General features: G+C 40.5%; 1 protein-coding gene across 1 annotated transcript in view; it reads right to left on the reverse strand.

Moving 5' to 3' along the window:
* Nucleotides 1–18,626, reverse strand: part of LOC306959721 (zinc finger SWIM domain-containing protein 6-like) — a 106,027-nt gene that overhangs the window by 30,821 nt on the left and 56,580 nt on the right. Inside the window, exons 2-4 of the mRNA XM_079551904.1 lie at nucleotides 13,790–14,146; nucleotides 10,692–10,840; nucleotides 7,001–7,151 (exon numbers count right to left, since the gene is read on the reverse strand). Coding sequence (XP_079408030.1) covers nucleotides 7,001–7,151; nucleotides 10,692–10,840; nucleotides 13,790–14,146 — 657 coding nt within the window. The remainder of the gene's footprint in view (nucleotides 1–7,000; nucleotides 7,152–10,691; nucleotides 10,841–13,789; nucleotides 14,147–18,626) is intronic.

Here is an 18,626-nt window from a genome sequence, read left to right on the forward strand (position 1 = left end):
CTTGAGTAATATTTCTGTTCTGTTACTCTGCTACATTTGCTACACATCTCTCTACTTTTATGTAAACAGTCCAAATGTTTTAGCCATGTGTTTTGTTCACTTTCAAAGCCTCTTAATGCACCCTCCACTTCTTTTTTCTCACACTAGGTTATTGAGTTTTTCCTCGCCGTGTCTGAGAATTTAAAGACAGGGAACACGCAGTTCGTCACCACCTGCTAACGGCACTTATTATGGACATTATGTTTGCCTGGATGCTTCATTTGCCTGAACTCTGACTGGTTCCTTACTGTAAAGCGCTTTTGGCCTGATAAAGGTAGAAAAGTGCTATGTAAGTTGAGTCCATTTAGTAACAATTTGCAACTTTCCTTCATACAAGAGTAATATCTGAGCAGTAGTATCTGTACTTTAACTCCAGTAATGACCTCAGGTACTTTGATCAATATTTATGTATGTCCCCATCCCAATAGGTCATACGCCTTTGCTCTGCCCGATCCTGTCAGACCTCGGAAGCTAAGCAGGGACGGGCCTGGCTGGTGCTTGGATGGGAGCGTTTGGGAACCACTCAACAGTGAGTGAGTGGTTGGTGGTGGTCGGAGGGGCCGATGGTGGAGGCTGGTAGCCTCACTTCTGTCAGTCTACCCCAGGGCAGCTGTTACTACAATAGTATCCTACCATTACCAAGTATGGAGTGAATGAAGGAAAGGGCCTTTGAGTGTCCAGAAAAGCGCTGTATAAAACCAATGCATTATTATTATTATTATTATGAATCCTGTCACTTCCTCGTATCCAGGCTACGCCACACATAGTTTTCAGTGACGCTTCTTCACGTAAAAAGACAAATGATCAAGATGCACTCATCAGCTTCAGCTCGGTGACCAGACAACTCAAGGATGGGAACAAAACTGTGATTTCAGTTTCATTAAAGGGAGCCCCAGAGCTAGAATCGCTATTGATCAGATCCCAATACGCTAATGCTAATATGCTAACTGGCTTGACCTGAATAAAAGGTGCAAGAAAGGTAATTCTTATAAACAGTGCCTCCAGATAACAATGTGTCTCAGTGCCTCCAACAATGTCACTTGAAAACGACTTGTTACTTGTCTAGGCTTTTGAGCTCACCATTATTATGTAATAGGCCTCGATCAAACTTTCACAAGACATACATTCGGCAATCAGTGATACATTTACAGATCCCAGGCTGTGCTGTATATCGTTGATTTTCCTTATTTCTCTGATTCACGTTGTAGCCTGCACCTGCCTGGCTCCTCTGTGGGCTACAATGACATCAGCGCATAATGGAGATCGCCTTGTCCTTCGAGACTTTCCCCAAGTCCTAAATACAGTTGTCTTGTGAGAGTTGGCGCTGGAGGGCGGCTGGAGATGGATTCAGAGCGCTTTCTCCGGCGGTGCACATTTCGTATGCGGCCGCCATCTTGCACTAGAAAACAAGACTATGAAAACACAGAAGTTAACTAGTCCCGAGGCTACGCTGACTGCACACACATCATTTTGGAGTAAATTGGAACAAACAGAATATGAAAAGTGCTTTGGTCTCCTGGGAAGAGAGTGCACGTTGAGGGATTTTTGCTCTCAAGACTGGCGGAGATATGTAAACTCCGCACAGAGCTTAGTCACTGAAGGTTTTTATGGGTTTATATGGGTTTCCAAGCAAAAGCTAATGCGGTGATAAAGTGGGGTCTGTATTTCTGAAACAATGGGTTGCCGAGAAGAAGAGCTCCTCCAAGGCCTTATTAGAATTTCTGCAACGTAGCATCCAATCGTTCAGGGTTAAAAAGCCAGTTCGGGTGAATTCCTCATTCATTTCCCCCAGATATTACAACAAAAAAACAGCGGAAAGGAATGATGGAAGCTAAGGTCTTGCCCAAAGACACAACAGCAGTATGTGTATAAGCTTACCGTGCATGTTTTAAAGATTTGACGTTGTTACTAGACCGACAGGTAATTTGAAAACAAAAAAACCCGAAACACAAAAGGCATTCCCAAAATCCCAGCTCCGCTTTTGCACCTCGTAGCCTTTTGCCTTTTAAATCTTTAATGTGCTGAAACAACCGACAAACAAGTTAGCCGCTGACATTAAATATGCATCCTCCTCACTGGTCTAAATCGCACCCTCGGTATCGCTCTCAACACCAGTCAGCGTGTTCCACTCATTTGTTTACATGTGTTAGCAGCGCGCGTGGCCTACATTACTGCAGCCTCCCAGCGCTTAGTACAACCTTAGTTTGACAGAGGACTAAGTATTCAGTAAACAGAAGACACAGGCGAATGATGAGAAAGAAAGAAAAACAACATCTCTCCAATTTCAGATGGATTAACAGAGGTCACTTTTTGAATTTATTTCTCTTTATTTTGGTTAATGGAGATGATGGATGGATGATAGGGAATTCTTTGGCTGACATATGGTTGAAAAGCAAGAAGGCTTCAATTTTTTCTTAGTGAAAAGATTGGGGGACAAACCGCTCGACAGTGGCCCAAAGTTAAAGGGACTATACGGAGTTTAAAAATGTTAAAATTAAGTATTTTCCTCCCCCTACATGTTTCAATAATGTCCTAATGTGTAGAATGAGCCCAGACCTGTTCACCACAACTGCCTCTAAAATCCTGCACTGTCACTCTAAAAGGTGTTACTTCAGGTCCGAAGTGCCGTCATGCACGAGCTTAATATAGAAGGTGCAGTTACACGTATGACCTGAGGTGGCAGTAGTGAGCATAAAATGGCTAACTTGCATCTAGCCCCTTCAAGTTTTGCCAAGTAAAAAGAGTAGTGTTGTATACAAATAGTGTTGTTCCATATAAAGTCTAAAATGGAGGTCTGGGATAAAAGCATTATTGGTTTATTGAATAATTTAACTGGCGATTTCCTCTTGTTTGCAGTAATAATTGTTCAGTATTTCTTTTTCAGATGTTGCCAAATATATACAGGTCCTAAACGTAGCTTTAGAATGAAGATGGATTGTGTAGTAGTGTATAGGCGCATTGAGTTGCCTTGTGTACGAAATGCGGGGTATAAATAAAGTTACCTTGCCTTGCCGAGTAACAAGTTATCCTCTTAACCCCCTCCTGAACTGAGCTCATTTTCTCCAGTTTGGCTTTACCCAAACATAAAAGGTTCCTTCAAAAATGCATCAAAATAGTGACGAAACCGAGACGTATGCACGACAAAAATCAACAAAAATAAGCGATGAAAAAGCAACGAAGAAGCAACAAAATAGCGACAAAAACTTGCCGTAAAAGCAACAATACAACAACACAAAAGTGACAAAAAAAGTGACGAAACCGCAACAAAAAAGCAACTAAAAAAAGATGAAAAAGCAACAAAAACATGACAAAAAGAAATATGAGAACACGACAAAAACGCAACTAAAAAGAGACAAAAAAGAGACAACAAGAACATTTCAAAAATATGACAAAAATGCATCGACAACATGACAAAGAAGTCCCAATCAGTTTCGTTAGCCTTCACTTTCAAATGAGACATCCATTCGAGAAGCTTTCAGATTTGGGTAAAGCCGAACCAGAGAAAATGCACTCAATTAAGGTGGGGGGTAAGAGGTTAGACACCATCCAACAGGCTCAGTTTATATTCGAACTGCTGCCAAACAAAGACAATTATTCCTGACAACGTTTCCTAGTCCTACGCTTAAAGGAACAGGCCACCATTTTTTCATACTGAGATATGTTTTACCTGAGCTTGATGAGTTGATGCCCTCTGTCACGCAAAACAACCAAAGATGTTGTTAGCATTTGGCCTCTCCCAGTATATTCCTATATCTCCAAACGGGGGTGAAGTTGGAAGCTACCACGCTCTTCCAGACAGGTACGTATCAACTCGTCTAAGCTCAGGTAAGAACATATCACAGTATGGAAGAACTGTGTGCCCTCAGTCACGCAAAAAGACCAAAGATGTTGTTCGCCCTCCAGACGGGCCATGACCGGGCTTTGAACCTGGGACCCCCTTGCATTGAGGCGCTATTGAGTGTACACATCATTTTGTTGGGAGCCCGAACAGAAATGAGGCGAGGAGCTCAAGCAAAAGCGCACAAAAGCTTGTAGAATTGTGTGGGGGTACGGACATTGAATGTAAAAAATGAAATGTTGAGAGGAGATGATTGGGGGGACACAGCAGGAGAAGGGAACCGGGCCGGGCTTTGTGTCTGGAGGAGAGGAGCAGAGAAGACAGAGAGACAAAAGAGGGAGGGAGAGAGGGGAGAGGAGCCCAGAGGCAGCATTCAGCGCACATCAGGGGAGTGATAAGGACTCGGCAAGAAAAAGGTTTGAAGTGCGGACTTCAAAGCTGGGCGGCACACTCTTCCTCCCCTCACCCCCCCACCCAAAAAAAGAGTACGTGGGATCGAAACAGATGAGATCGCTGTCCTTGCAAAGTGCAGAGCAAGACCGAAGGGAGAGGATGAAGAAGGAAAAAAAAAATCCTCACACAAAAATCATCAACAACGCTGTACAGTACAAAGCAGACAAGTGTGTCCCTGTGATGGGCTGCTGCTTCTGTGGACGGGTGGAAATGTTCCCGTGTAGCTACAATTGAATCGTCAAAGAGAACTACACACTCTCGCGAACAGGACGGCAGCCGCACATGCTCACACGGGGCTAAATATGCCATGTTGAGATTAGGCAGAGGAAATTAACGGTGATGCAGGTACTTTGTGTTGTATTTTTTTTTTATACCACGAGCTGAGTTGAACATTCTATATTGTTGCGTATTATATATATATTTTTAGTATATAATGGCTAACTTGCGTCTAGCCCCTTCAAGTTTTGCCAAGTAAAAATAATAGTGTTCCATACACAGTCTAAAATGGAGGTCTGGGGTAACAGCATTATTGGTTTGTTGAATAATGTAACTGGCGATTTCCTCTTGTTTGCAGTAATAATTGTTCAGTATTTCTTTTTCAGATGTTGCTAAATATATACAGGTCCTAAATGTAGCTTTAGGATGAAGATGGATTGTATAGTAACAAGTTATCCTCTTCACCCTCTCCTGAACGGAGCTCATTTTCTCCAGTTTGGCTTTACCCAAACCTAAAACCTTTCATATATATTTTTTTCTCTCACTGAAGTACAGTATATACAGCACTTTGGGCTGTGTCAACTGTATTTTACATGTGCTTTATAAATAAACTTTGACCTTGACGATATAAAAAATACATTTCATGATAACGATATATTTGACAATATAATTGACAATGGACAAATTACTTCAAAATTTCAGTCTTGCACCTATTTGGAAGATTAAAGATATTTCATTATGGCCAAACCGCCTTTGCTCTGCCCGATCCCGTCAGACCTTGGAAGCTAAGCAGTGAAGGGCCTGGCAGGACATGGATGGGAGATCGTTTGGAAACAACAGGAAGCTTGGGTGAATTAAATGGCCAGTTTCCCCTAAAGTAAAGGAGACTCATTATAAATTAATAAATAATGTATAACCTGTGAACCAATTTCTTGAAAGACGATTTAAATGTGATGTTGACCCATGTACTTTCTGCAACCAAGATGTTGAAACTATTTGTCATTTGTTTTTTGAATGACACTATTCAAATGTTTTCTGGAATGATGTCCGGAGTTGGATTAATTTAAAGCTTAATATTCCCCCTTTTAACATGTCACACGTTGTGCTTTATATGGACAATTTCGACCCTTCATTATCAAATGTCATTAATATTATTTTGCTTTTAGCCAAATATCATATTCATTGCTGCAAATGGAGGGGACATAAGCCCTCCCTGTTTTATCAATGAATTTAAAATGTTTTACAGCTCCCCAAAAACACTAAAAGACTGGAAAACTGCACGGACAATCAGCCACAAATTTCCAAATTGCTTTTATTTTAAAAGAACTTGCTCCATAATTGTAATAATTGCTCTTACTTTGCTGAATGCTCTCCTTGTGTTTTGAGAGCCTTGTTCGCCCCCTAGCTTTTGTTCAAGTCTCAGCGAGAGTTTGGATTTTTTGATCTAATCAAAAAAACAAAAAAAAAGCCTGTGTGAATGTAGTGAGTGAGTGAGTGGTTGTGGTCGGAGGGGCCGATGGCACAGACTGGTTGCCTCGCTTCCGTCAATCGACCCCAGGGTAGCTGTGGCTACAATAGTAGCTTACCACCATAGAGTATGGAGTGAACGAATAGTCTTTGAGTGTCCAGAAAAACGTTATATAAACCAACGCATTATTATTATTATTATATTTTTTTAGAGCCGCGCTAATTTCCTCACAAATATGATCGACTCAAGCAGTTTACATCCTTCATTTCATTTTACATTTTAAGCACCTACACAGTCAGTGTTTATGCTGCTCTGATGGAGCTGAGCGCAACATAGATTATATCGTGCACACAGCGATATAAAAAATTAGGACGATATCAAAAATTTATCTCGTGATAACAATATGCGATATGATATGGCGGCCAATGGTGTGTGTGTGTGTGTGTGTTGGAAAGTCTTTCCTGTTGCTTGGCATGTTTGCTGAAGTTGATTAAACAATCCTCCCCATGTACAGATTCATTTATCCATTATTAATTGAATATATACACTTTAGTTTTGTGTTTACAATTGCATCTTTCACACTTAGCCTCTATTGTGCTTGTACCTGCATACAAAAAAAGAAGAAAAATGACTTTTTCTTTTTTTACAGCTTTCTTTGCCACGGGTCTCAGTATTAGAGGAGGGCAATCACAGTGGTACAAATATTAGCCTGGTGATAATACTGTATTTGGGGTTGTGATGAGGCGTGATGTGCAGAGAATGACAGACTCTGGAGGTGCTGGAGTTGACACATTCACTGAGACTGAGCCTGGAACTGTTAACTGTGTGGGAGGCCTTCAAGACAAGGGACTGAATACAGTAATATTGTTGTGGTCTGTTGTATTGTTGGGATTGTGTGTGGCCTGAGAAAGTGAACTGAAAACACAGTTACACTGGAGTATAATATAAATACAGTATTTCCGCTGACTGTACGGTGTTGCACTTACCCAGCTCGTCCCACAGCTGTCTGTACTTGTCGGTCATGGTGGTGCCCTGCTGCCTCCACAGCGCCAGCCGCGGGTCCGCCATGAACTGCTCCGTGATCAGTGTTAACATTCTCGCTCCGTTTGAGTCGCGCATCTTCAGCATCTCCCTCACCTGCACCAGGAAACAGGAAACAGACAGGAGACACAGGGACATGAGCAGGTGTTTTGTAATAACAACTTCATCACAAAAATGGATTATTGATCTAAAACAAGCTGAAACTAAATATCCAGTAGTTTCCTGATTATCTCGTGACCTCAAAAAGCCTCCCTCACTTCCCCTTCTCTTACACCGCTTCGCTGGAAACAAAATGGGAGAACGGCTCGACTGTGGTGAAGCTATGGCGAGTGTTTTTATTCCGATATTAGATGATTAATGCTGCGGAGTTGGAATTTTTTTTCCCGTGTTAGCAGTGGCTCGATCTCGTAAACCTTTTAAAATGCGTAGTGCCCCAATATTTTTCCTTGAATTTGGCTCGAGGCACAGCGCCGCAGTAAAAGTTTTTTTGAAGTTTCCCCTAGCAGCGTGTGCAGTTTACCGCCACCGCTGGCGTAAATGTGTACTGCACCATGAGGGAAAGCCTTCAAGGCAGATTACAATGAAATAAAGGGATATTTCAGGATTTTTGACATAGGGCCTCATTTCCTAGTTATCCAGAGTGTTGCTGATTTCTGGACATATTTTTTTTGTAATTCATGCAGTTCTTATATTTGAAGAGTTTCATGGCGCTAGGCTAATGCAAGGCTAGCGCATTTCTACGATATCAGCTAGCCTGCATTAAAAACAGTCTGACCCGCTCCACAGAGCACCTGAGGCAAATCACTTATAACACCAGACTAACTATATAAATGTCTTTGTCGATAGAGTAATTTTTGGAATATAACTGACCTTGCATCACATGAATGATCGCATTTTGAGGGTCTATTTTCTAGCAGATCACTCCGCCGCTGCGTAGCTTATACAACCACGAAGCTGATGCTGCTCAAATATAAGTTCTTTTAAATGCAAAATGGTTCAAATTACTCTATCGACACAGACATTTATATAGTTAGTCTGGTGTTATAAGTGATTTTTCTCAGGTTCAGTGTGCTTGAGTCAGACTGTTTTTAATGCAGGGTAGCTGATACTGTAGAAATGCGCTAGTCTTGCATTAGCCTAGCGCCACGAAACTCTTCAAATATAAGCACTGCATGAATTTAAAAAAAAAAAGAAAATCTCCAGAAATCAGCAACACTCTGGATAACTAGGAAATGAGGCCCTAAAAATCCTGAAATATCCCTTTAACGCCGTCTAAAAAGAGCCAGATCAAGCATCGACACTATGGCTTCCGCATCAATACGTGTATTGTCTAGAAGCCCGCGACGATATATTGCTGTGTCGATTTTTTGAGCACACCCTTACTAAGAAGAACATTTCTCAGTATGTAAAACCTACTTACCCAACTACCACTATATTTATAATCTATCATATCAATAAGATCAATAAAGGCTATATTATTACAGGCATAAACAATGTGTTTGAAGCCCACTCCCACCAATTTCACTAATTTATATTGACAATATCATAAGTAAAATAGACAGCTTAAAATGCAAATGAATATATATTAAGTTTATAAAATCATCTATTCTTGCTAATGATATAGAGCCATGTTTTTATTTTCAAGCACTGTTTACATTGTTTGTTCCTGCAGCTGAGATACATGGCCATCTCCGCGGCAGAATAACAGTGGGCGTGTGAGCTGCGTTCACTAATGTACAGTATGTATGTGGGAGTGTGTGCGGAAGCGGAGCGGCTAACAGCCCGCACACTATGGAAAAGCTTCGCGGGGAGGATGATAATGGCCTCTGCTCGGAGACTTCTTATGTAGCAAGCAACACATTAGCGCCGGCCAGGCTCTGACACCGCGATATCAGGCCACGCTGAGAATTACAGCGGGTACAGAGCACACTTTCTCCTCCCTCGCATCTTCCAGGCTCCCTACAGCAATTAGTCCACAGTATTGTGTTTTCAAGTGTGTGGGGGAAATACAGCGCCTTCTACTAATCTACAACCTTGGTAAACACCATCAATGTGTCTAATTTGATCTCAAAAGACATAAATAATTACCTTACAGTTTCCCAAATGCAATACTATGCAATACCTGACAGATGTTTGCTAAAATAACAGCACGTTTATGAATTCACATGAGCAAATACTTGATGTATGGATGTGTGGATCTGATCTTTAAAAACACTGCTACAAAAAGAGAAATTACAAGCATATGTTGAGCTATGATTTTTTATTTTTGTCCATTTTGTCCAAATGCATGAACCTCTTATCCCCCACATTAACCCAGCACATTTTCTCCAGTTTAGCTTTACCCAAATCTAAATGCTTCTTGAAAAACAGAGTCAAAATAGCAATGAAAACGAGGATGAAAACAAAAAACCACAAAAGCCACAAAAACACAATGACAAAGCAACAAAGACCCAAAAAAACATGAAAAAAAAAAACGCACCAGCGACAGCATGACAAAAAAGTTGGGATCAGTTTTGTAGGTCTTAGCTTTCAAATGAGGCTTTTAGATTTGGGTAAAGCTGAACTGGAGAAAATGTGCTCAGTTAAGGCGGGGTGCAAGAGGTTAACCCCCGCATGAACCAAGCACATTTTCTCCAGCTTGGCTTTACCCAAATCTAAAAGCAAAAAAGTGTCAAAAAAGAGACAAAAACGCGATTAAAAAAAAAGAGGAAAACACAACAAAAAGATTGAACAAAAACGTGCGAGAAAAGCAACAATAACACAATGAACAAGCAACAAAAACACGACTAAAGAGTGATGAAAAAGCAACAAAAAATCAACAAGAAAGTCACGAAAGAGCGACAAATATGCGGTGAAAAAGTGACCAAAACACCCCCCACTTAACACATTTTCACACATTTTTCTTGTTTATTGTGTTATTGTTGCTTTTCCGTCACTTTTTTGTTGCGTTTTTGTAGCTTTTTTCAAGAAGCATTTAGTTTTGACCAAATCTACACGTTTCAGGTGTTAAAGCAGCACTAAGTAACTTGTTTACCTTAATAAATCCTTTTCGTAGTCCCTCTGGCGGTAATACAAGTGTTATGGGATGATTGGGGGGTCTTTCATCTCCCCCTGGTGTCTCTGGCCAGAAAATCACACTTGCAACTTTCCCTGCACCGACCCGGAGACCCAATACACACTAATGGAACCATGAAGAAGAAGCTAGTAGGCTAACGGGCAAAGCTAACTGCGGGCTAGCACCACTTAAACAGTATTTACAGCCAAGTTTGAGTGAAAAAAATTATTTCCATTGTGTAATTCGATGTACAATACCCCTCTCTCCCTTCGCCTTGTGTGTCAGCGTAGTATTTACTCTCCAAGACAATTAATAAGTAAAAAAATTGCAACTTGCTACGACACCTGCAGTTGCGCTTATGGCCTCTAGAGGCAAGAGTTCCTTAGTACCGCTTTAAGCTTGAACTGCAGAAGCTGGGTCATGACAAAACCTCGTTACCGCCGGCAACATCCGACCACATTGTTATCGAGGTTGTCAATATTAGCAGAGGGCGGTGTTGTGTCCCGTGTTTGGAGTTTGAACAGTTTTATGGTTATTTCCTGTTAATAAAAAGCAGCGTGTGGGGGTGTGTTTGTTCGTACCTTGCTGAAGAGGAGGTTGAGCTGCTTGCCTGAGCCGTGGTACCCACCCTGGGACAGAAAGAGCTTAACCTGCTCCTGGACCTGCTCCTCGTCCAGGTGCCAGCAGTTCTCGTCGTCCACACTGGCCCCCGCCGTGGGATCCGGGGCCCCTGTGCACACGAAGCACAAACGAGAGCGATGAGGAATACAGCGGATAAAGGGCAATCAGCATTATTAAAAACACTCAGGTAAGTCGCAGCAGTCAGTAAGAAACACCTCCAGCAGTTTACAACACACACTGGGTCTAGTGATGAGTAGATTTGCTTGGTAGATCTCCAGTTTGGCATTACCCAAATCTAAAGCTTCTCGAAAATAATGTCAAAATAGTGGCAAAAACAAGAAAACAAGGATGAAAACGTAGCAAAAAAAAAGACCAAAAAGCCACAAAAATTACAAAAAAAATAACAAAAATCAACAAAAATGCGACAAAATCAGAAAAAAAGAACAATTAAAAAATCCATAAAAATGCGACAAAGAAACTAACAAAAATGCGACAAAAAAATCCAGAAAAATTCAGAAAAATTCAGAAAAATCCGACAAAAAACCCACAAAAATGTGTCCATTTGTTTTGTTTTTAAAATGCGACAAAATTGAGAAAAATGCGGGGGAAAAAATCTACTTCAATGCGATAAAAACACAGCAAAGGACAAAAACCCAACAAAAAAGAGAAAAAAGCTCACTGAATGTTGTGAATGCTGTAACCAAACGCAAAAACTCGAGCACAATATTCCGTTACCAATGTTGCCCTAATCTCTAAAATACAACAAATAAGAAAATACATTTAACCATTACATTTAAAGCTATGTGTGCGCTGATGCTACTTTCCCTGCGCTCTTCTCTAAACTTGATTATATACATCATGCTTATGTGTTTTCTTCTCCTGCCCTTGGCGCGCGATTGCTCTCATTTTCCTTATTTACCTTTAGAAATCAGGCTCTTTGATGGAGCTAAGCAGTAAGTCGAGTCGCAGTGACAAAGCCGCGTGCCTCTTCATCAGCCTGTGTATCCTCTTCACATCTCAGCGATCTATACTGTGGATTGGAGGCCTGCTGTGTCCTCTATACTGTCTGTATTTCACTAACTACCCACATTGATCCTGCCACGCTTTACCTACTTCATGCAGTCAATAAAGTATTCACAAGCTCACGCAATACACACGCATGCAAAACTTTACAGCCTGGAAAACGTGGGACTTCTAACATAAAAGAATGGGGAAGAAAACTGAATTATTTTTAATCTTCAAATCCTTTCAGGTAACAACATTCGCAGATAATTCCTACAATATTTAACTATACAATTCTTTAAATAATTCATTTTGGGTGAAAGGCAAAAACTGTACAAGCTTTTGACCTGTCCTTCAACTCATTATCAAACATTATGTTAGTTACTTTATGTGAGCTCAGCATTCAGAAGGGATTGTATAACAATATTACCAGTGTCATATGATAACAAAAGTCCAAACAGAAAAAAGCTTTTAATCTTCTTTGTTATCAAATTAACCTCACGGTGTATTTTGCAACAGTGCAAGAAGCTCACCATTGATAAAGGCTTTTTATTTTTTTCCTTAAAGGGGCTAGATGCAAGTTGGCCATTTTATACTCACTACTGCCACTTCAGGTCATACGTGTAACTGCATCTTCTATATTAAGCTCATGCAATTAACAACTTTCTGAGTGACAGTGCAGGATTTTAGAGGCAGTTGTGGTGAACAGGTCTGGGCTCATTCTACACATTTGGACATTGTTGAAACATGTAGGGGGAGGAAAATACTTAAGTTTAGCATTTTTAAACTCCGTATAGTCCCTTTAAAGGCCTTATACCTGATTTTTTTATTACAAACAATGAAAGAGGAAGTCACTAAATTAAAATGTTAGTTGTGGTCCAAACTTATTCGTATCTCTCCTAATATATTTGTAACATCCAAATTCTTTACATGGACATGTTTATAGGCACATTTTACAACTTGAACCTGAAAGTTCATATAATTGATGCAAATGTTTTATAATTTGATACACACTGTTCTCCACAAACGCTTGAGTTTACAATATACTAAAGGAGGACAAAATACATTTCATTCAGGTATAACTACTTTGAAGAATGCTTACAAAAGCGTTTGAGTTACCACTATTGTTACATTTTTACTTTAATTTTTTACCATAATTATACTTGAGTTGAAGAACAAGTCGTAGCCCAAATGATGAATCAGGTCCGCACTCCGCTGAGAAAAGCACTTAGTGAAAATGCTAAAGTACTGTGAAAAAGCTTGAGCAGAAAACCTGACTTAGGTTTTCAGTTTTAAACTTAAAGCCACAACGTGCAACATTTGACATTCTTTAATTAGAGATATATTTTTTTTATTAAAGGGACTATACAGAGTTTAAAAATGTTAAATTTAGGTATTTTCCTCCCCCTACATGTTCCAGCCATGTCCTAATGTGTAGAATGAGCCCAGACCCACTCTAAAATCCTGCACTGTCACTCAAAAAGTTGTTACCTCGGGTCTGAAGTGCCGTCCTGCACAAGCTTAATATAGAAGCTGCAGTTACATATATGACCTGAGGTGGCAGTAGTGAGTATAAAGTGGCAAACTTGCATATAGCCTCTTTAATCTCTGTTTTTATTGGGCCTGTACTGGCACTTCCTCTGCAAGTGGAGTTCCTAACGGGTAAATAAAGTGGCTTTGATTTGAAGAAAGACCAAACAAACATGTGCTTGTGAGAGCGGCTCACCTCTCCTCAGACCTGACTCTAACTTTACTGAAAGCAGGACGTCTCCAGCTCGTCTTCATGGAGATGTCGACTAAAGGCAGCCAAATATGAGATTTGAATAAGTTAGGTCCTCATGTAAATCCATTCCTCGTTTACCCACTGCAAATACAGCCTTTTCTGAGTCGAGCTGGCTTTGTATTGCCAACAGTAGAATCCAAAATGTTACGCACTGTGCTTTTAGTCCAGTGAGATATGAATGTACTATTACTCACATACACTAGCCTCTGTGCTTAGGTGATGTGGAACTACTTTCCATATTCATTTGAGGCTGGACACAGAAAAACTCCTCACCGTGAACCTGGTTGATCTCGGAGTTCTGCGACAGGATCTCGTCGGCCAGTTTCTGCGCCGTGGGCAAGACTTCAGTGTGATGCACCGAGATCAAATACTGCACAAACTTCTGCAGCTGGTCCCGGCTCATCTGGAACAGAGTCTCTGAGATGGGCAGGTGCAGTTTGACCTGCTCGGGCTTCCGTACTCTGTAGAGCGACAGCGCCACCACGTGCGCGCAGTAGAAGATGTCCTTGTTGCCGCACGTGCACGTCACGGCGGTGATTTTGCACCGGTCGAAGCTGACGCTGACGCTGCACACCAGCTCCGGGGACGAGGGGGTCGCCGGATCCGTGACCGTGCCACTGAGATGGAATCCTGTGGGGAGAGAGAAAGAGGGGAAGGAGGAGGTCAGTGCTTTGGGTTCGGAATAGGATGAGATATGAAACACGGTTCATTGCAAACTGTAGAGCCTTGACCCATCATTGTGAATTGTGTTCTCGAGTGCAATGGCCTTCTTAGTCCACAAGGAGGCCGGGACATTGGTGCACTTTTATTTATAAGGCTATACTTGGACTACTGCACTCCTACATCTGTAATTTAATCACTCAGAGAGGTGTTCATTCTTACTGCTTACGTTCAAATGATCATGTGTTGCTCTCTTTTCCATTTGCCCTGTGAAAAGGGGCTTTTATTAACCCTGCTCCTTCTACAAGGAACATGTTGCAAGTGCTGGAAATTAACTGAACTTATTCCAGCTTTAAAGACCAGATTTAGAGCAATTGAGACGACCCCTTTAAGGCAAGACACTGCAGGTAAATAGACATAAATATGAGAAAAAAATATATGCAAGATTTTGGTCATTTTAAGCTTTCATACAAAAATAAGGCCTTTAAAGCAATACTAAGTAAGTTTACTTTAATAAAAACTTTCCGTAGTCCCTATGGGGGTAATACAAGTGTTTATGGGATGATTGGAGGGTCTTTCATCTCCCCCTGGTGTCTCTTGCCAGAAAACCACAATTGCAACTTGACTGCCACCGGACCGGATCAACCAATACACACTAATGGAATCACGAAAAAGAAGCTAACAGGCTAACGTGCAAAGCTAACTGCGGGCTAGCACCACTTTAAACAGTATTTACAGCCAAGTTTGAGTGAAAAAAAATCATCTCCATTGTGTAGTTGGATGTACAATATCCCTCTCTCCCTTTGTCTTTTCTGTCAGCGTAGTATTAGTAGTATTACAATTAATGAGGAAAAAAAATCGCAACTTGCTATGAAACCTGCAGTTACATTTATGGCCTCTAGGGGCAAGAGTTACTCAAGTACTGCTTTAATGCCTACATTTTTTTCTTTTTTGGGGGGTGGGGGTCAGGGGGGTTAAATCTTGCCTAGGGCGCTATAATTGGCTAGGGCCGGCCCTAGATGTGAAGACACTGTCCCCACAATGTGAGAAAAATGCATTTTGAGAAAAAGGCCCTGGAAATTACAATTTTTCATTTAAACCTATGGAGACACATTGAGTCAGTGCAATAATAACACATTTGGTATTGTCTTTCCAGGTGAATGTTTATGTTAAGAGAACAAATTGGCCCAAAACCTGAAAATGGAACAAAAAAACTGTTTTCCCTGTAATGTCTCCCTTTAAGAAAGTTTTTTTCATAACTATGTGTAACTTTTGATGTTTCTTGACCAGGAAAAGGAGGGTTTTAATGTTTTATCAGCAACGTGTGGATATGATTGTTGTATGCTTGGGCAAGACACTTCACCCACCTTGCCCACATACTGTATATGAAAATAGTTTGCATGTATGAGTTGTGGCCTGTGGAGCTGATGGCGCAAAGTGCTGGCCTGGATTTTGTCAGTCTACCCCAGGGCAGCAGCGTAAATGGTAAATGTTTTCGCTTTTCCACCTACATTAGGCACGCAACGCGCTCGAGTGCCTTAGTGGAGTAGCATCAAGTACTCGACCAAGTGTGGAGTGAATGAATAATGACTATAGTGTCGCACTTTGAGAAACCAGTCAACTCGTAAGCTCGTAAATTACACAAATGTCAAAGCCCGATACAAAAATACAAACTCGCTGTGATTAAACATCTCCTTTCAGCTGTTCGGTTTGCAGCCATCATCAAATGTAAAAATCTTTTTGTACGTTTATTTGCCAAATCTAACTAATGACCAGTTTCTTTTAAAAAATAAATAAAATCATTTACAAATCTGTTTGCTTTGCCAAGTTATCCAAAAACATGGTTCTGTAAGAGATGCCAATTTAGCATTTTTGGAACAGAAAAAGCCACTGCTAATCTTGTAACATATTTACACAGAAATAATAATAAAAAAAAGTACCATCTCCATAGACACAGACGGCATCTCTGGAATCGTCCATATATGGTCATGTTTGAAAACAGTTCAGGGGGAAAACAATTTGGAAATGCTGAATTATGAATATAGTTTTCTACTAAATAAAGATACAAAGACATGGAGAGGCGCAAAGAGGTTCAACAGCCCATAAATACATCAATAACGGAGAATGCTAACAGAATGCTTCATGTTAGCATCGGGCTAATGCTAACGGTTAGCTAGCGCTAGCTAAAACTGCCATTTTTTCACTTCTACTGAACAATCTGCTGTGAGAAAACATCCACATGGGCCCGATTTACACTTGACTTTATTTATGTGATTAACAAGTTCATATTCCACCATAAAAAGGCTAAAAAGAGTGAAAAATTGCATTTCCCAAAAGATTCTATTTTCCTCCTCGGCGAAGCCACGCCCCCTTCTATGACGAGATGCCGCCTGTATCCATCTCTCCTGCATATCCTTACCTCCTTGTCTGAAAGCAGAGACATAAGAGCTAATACCTTTAACCTGCCTTTTGTAACGAGATCAGAAAGCGAACCAAATGTAAAATCAAGATAAGTCGGATATCTGTCCCGCTCCCTCCTCGCTCAATAACATTTTTCACTTAGGCTGAATGACTTAATTGAACTTATTGAATCTGCCCTTTTACAAATGACATTAGCGCGGGAATCTTATTGAGCGTGAACGCAGTCGGGGCGGAGTTCAGCCGTAGTATGAAGCAAAATGAATTGGTAGCGGACAATGTCGGTGACCCAGATGTCCAGACGTAGATAACTTTGATAAATTAGGGCGCGGCGTCAGGGCCCTCGATACAAATTATACACATTTGGTACATAATTTCTTTCATAGTCCTGTGACTCTGAAATTCTTCTGCAGAATGGAAACTATGGAAGTGGTTAAGGAGGAAGGGGGGGGGGACATTTTGAGGCTAAATCAATCAAAGCGGTCGTCTTCAGCTAACGGCATGCTAACAAATCGACTTGAGAGCCCCCTTTGAGCGACACGCCGTTCCGCCTCTTGTGTTTTGATAATTCTATGTAAAGCTCTTGGTGTAAGACAAATTTCCCTCTGGGCTAATAAAAGTTTCATTCTATCAGTCATGCATTCGTGGAGTGCACAACAAGACCTACCTATCAACCTCTTACCCCCACCTGAACCCAGCACATTTTCTCCAGTTTGGCTTTACCCGAATATAAAAGCTTGAAAAAAAAGCATCAAAATAGCAACGAAAACAAGGATGAAAATGCAATGAAAAAGTGACAAAAAACATGGCGTACACATGACAACAAAGCAACGAAAAAGCAACAAAAACATCAACAAAAACTTGACAGCAACAAAAAGCAACAAAATATGTGTTGGAAAAGCAACAAAAAGCAACAAAATATGTGCTGGAAAAGCAACAAAAAGCAACAAAATATGTGCCCTGAAAAGCAACAAAAAAAGCAAGAAAAGCAATAAAAAATCAACAAAAACTTGACAGCAACAAAAAAGCAACAAAAAGCAACAAAACATGTGGTGGAAAAGCAACAAAAAAGGCAATGAAAAAACAACAAAATCATGTAAAAGAGCGACAAAAAAGACACGAAAAAAATGCTTTAAAAATGTGACAAAAACACGGCCACAATGTGACAGCAAAGTTTCCATCACTTTTGTCGGTCTTAGACTCTAATAGGGCTGCAAAAAATGGGGCAAAAAAAAGAAAAGAAAAAAAAAGTGGTAAGATAATGGGCCAAACATTGGGGGAAAAAAAAATAAAAAATGGGAAAAATAGGTACAAAACTACAGTATCAAAAAACTTGGATCTAAATATTACGATTAATCGATTAATCACTTGGCTGTGAATGGTATATGAAAATTGTATTTATTTATTTTGTTTTATCACATAACGCTGCGTGGCATTGCTTGAGGACATGTTGATGGAGTAAACTTAAAGTGAACGTTTGCATGGAGTTGCCTTGTGTACGAAATGCGCTGTGTACATAAAGTTGCCTTGCCTTGTTGGAGGTGCTACTTTTGCTTCTGACTGGATGAGCCACTGACAAATTTTCCAAAACAAAGCAGGTTTTTATAAAAAATACACCATTTTCATGTAATTTTTGCTCTATTTGAGTCTATGTTCACGAGAAAACGATTAATCGATTACTAAAATAGTTGTCAACTATTTCAATAACCGATTAGTTGTTTTCAGCCCTAGTCCAGAAGCTTTTAGATTTGGGTAAAGATGGAGAAAATGTGCTCGGTTCAGGCGGGGGGTAACAGGTTAAACAACACAATGCCAAAAATGACTGAGCACTACAGTAGTAAAAGAAAAAATGACCAAAGTAAACAGGATTATTCAAAAACGTGTGATTGAGGCAAAATGCTATAAGTCAGGTAAAGGCAATTGTGCATGATATGTTCACTTTAAAGGTTCATAATGCAACTTTTTTTGTGGGAAAAAATGTAAATTAGCTGTATAGGTGGTTAGCATGGTGCCTTTACTTTCCATCACGGTG

Source organism: Gobius niger, assembly GCF_951799975.1.
Source record: "Gobius niger genome assembly, chromosome: 1".
In the NCBI taxonomy this organism is placed as follows: domain Eukaryota; kingdom Metazoa; phylum Chordata; class Actinopteri; order Gobiiformes; family Gobiidae; genus Gobius; species Gobius niger.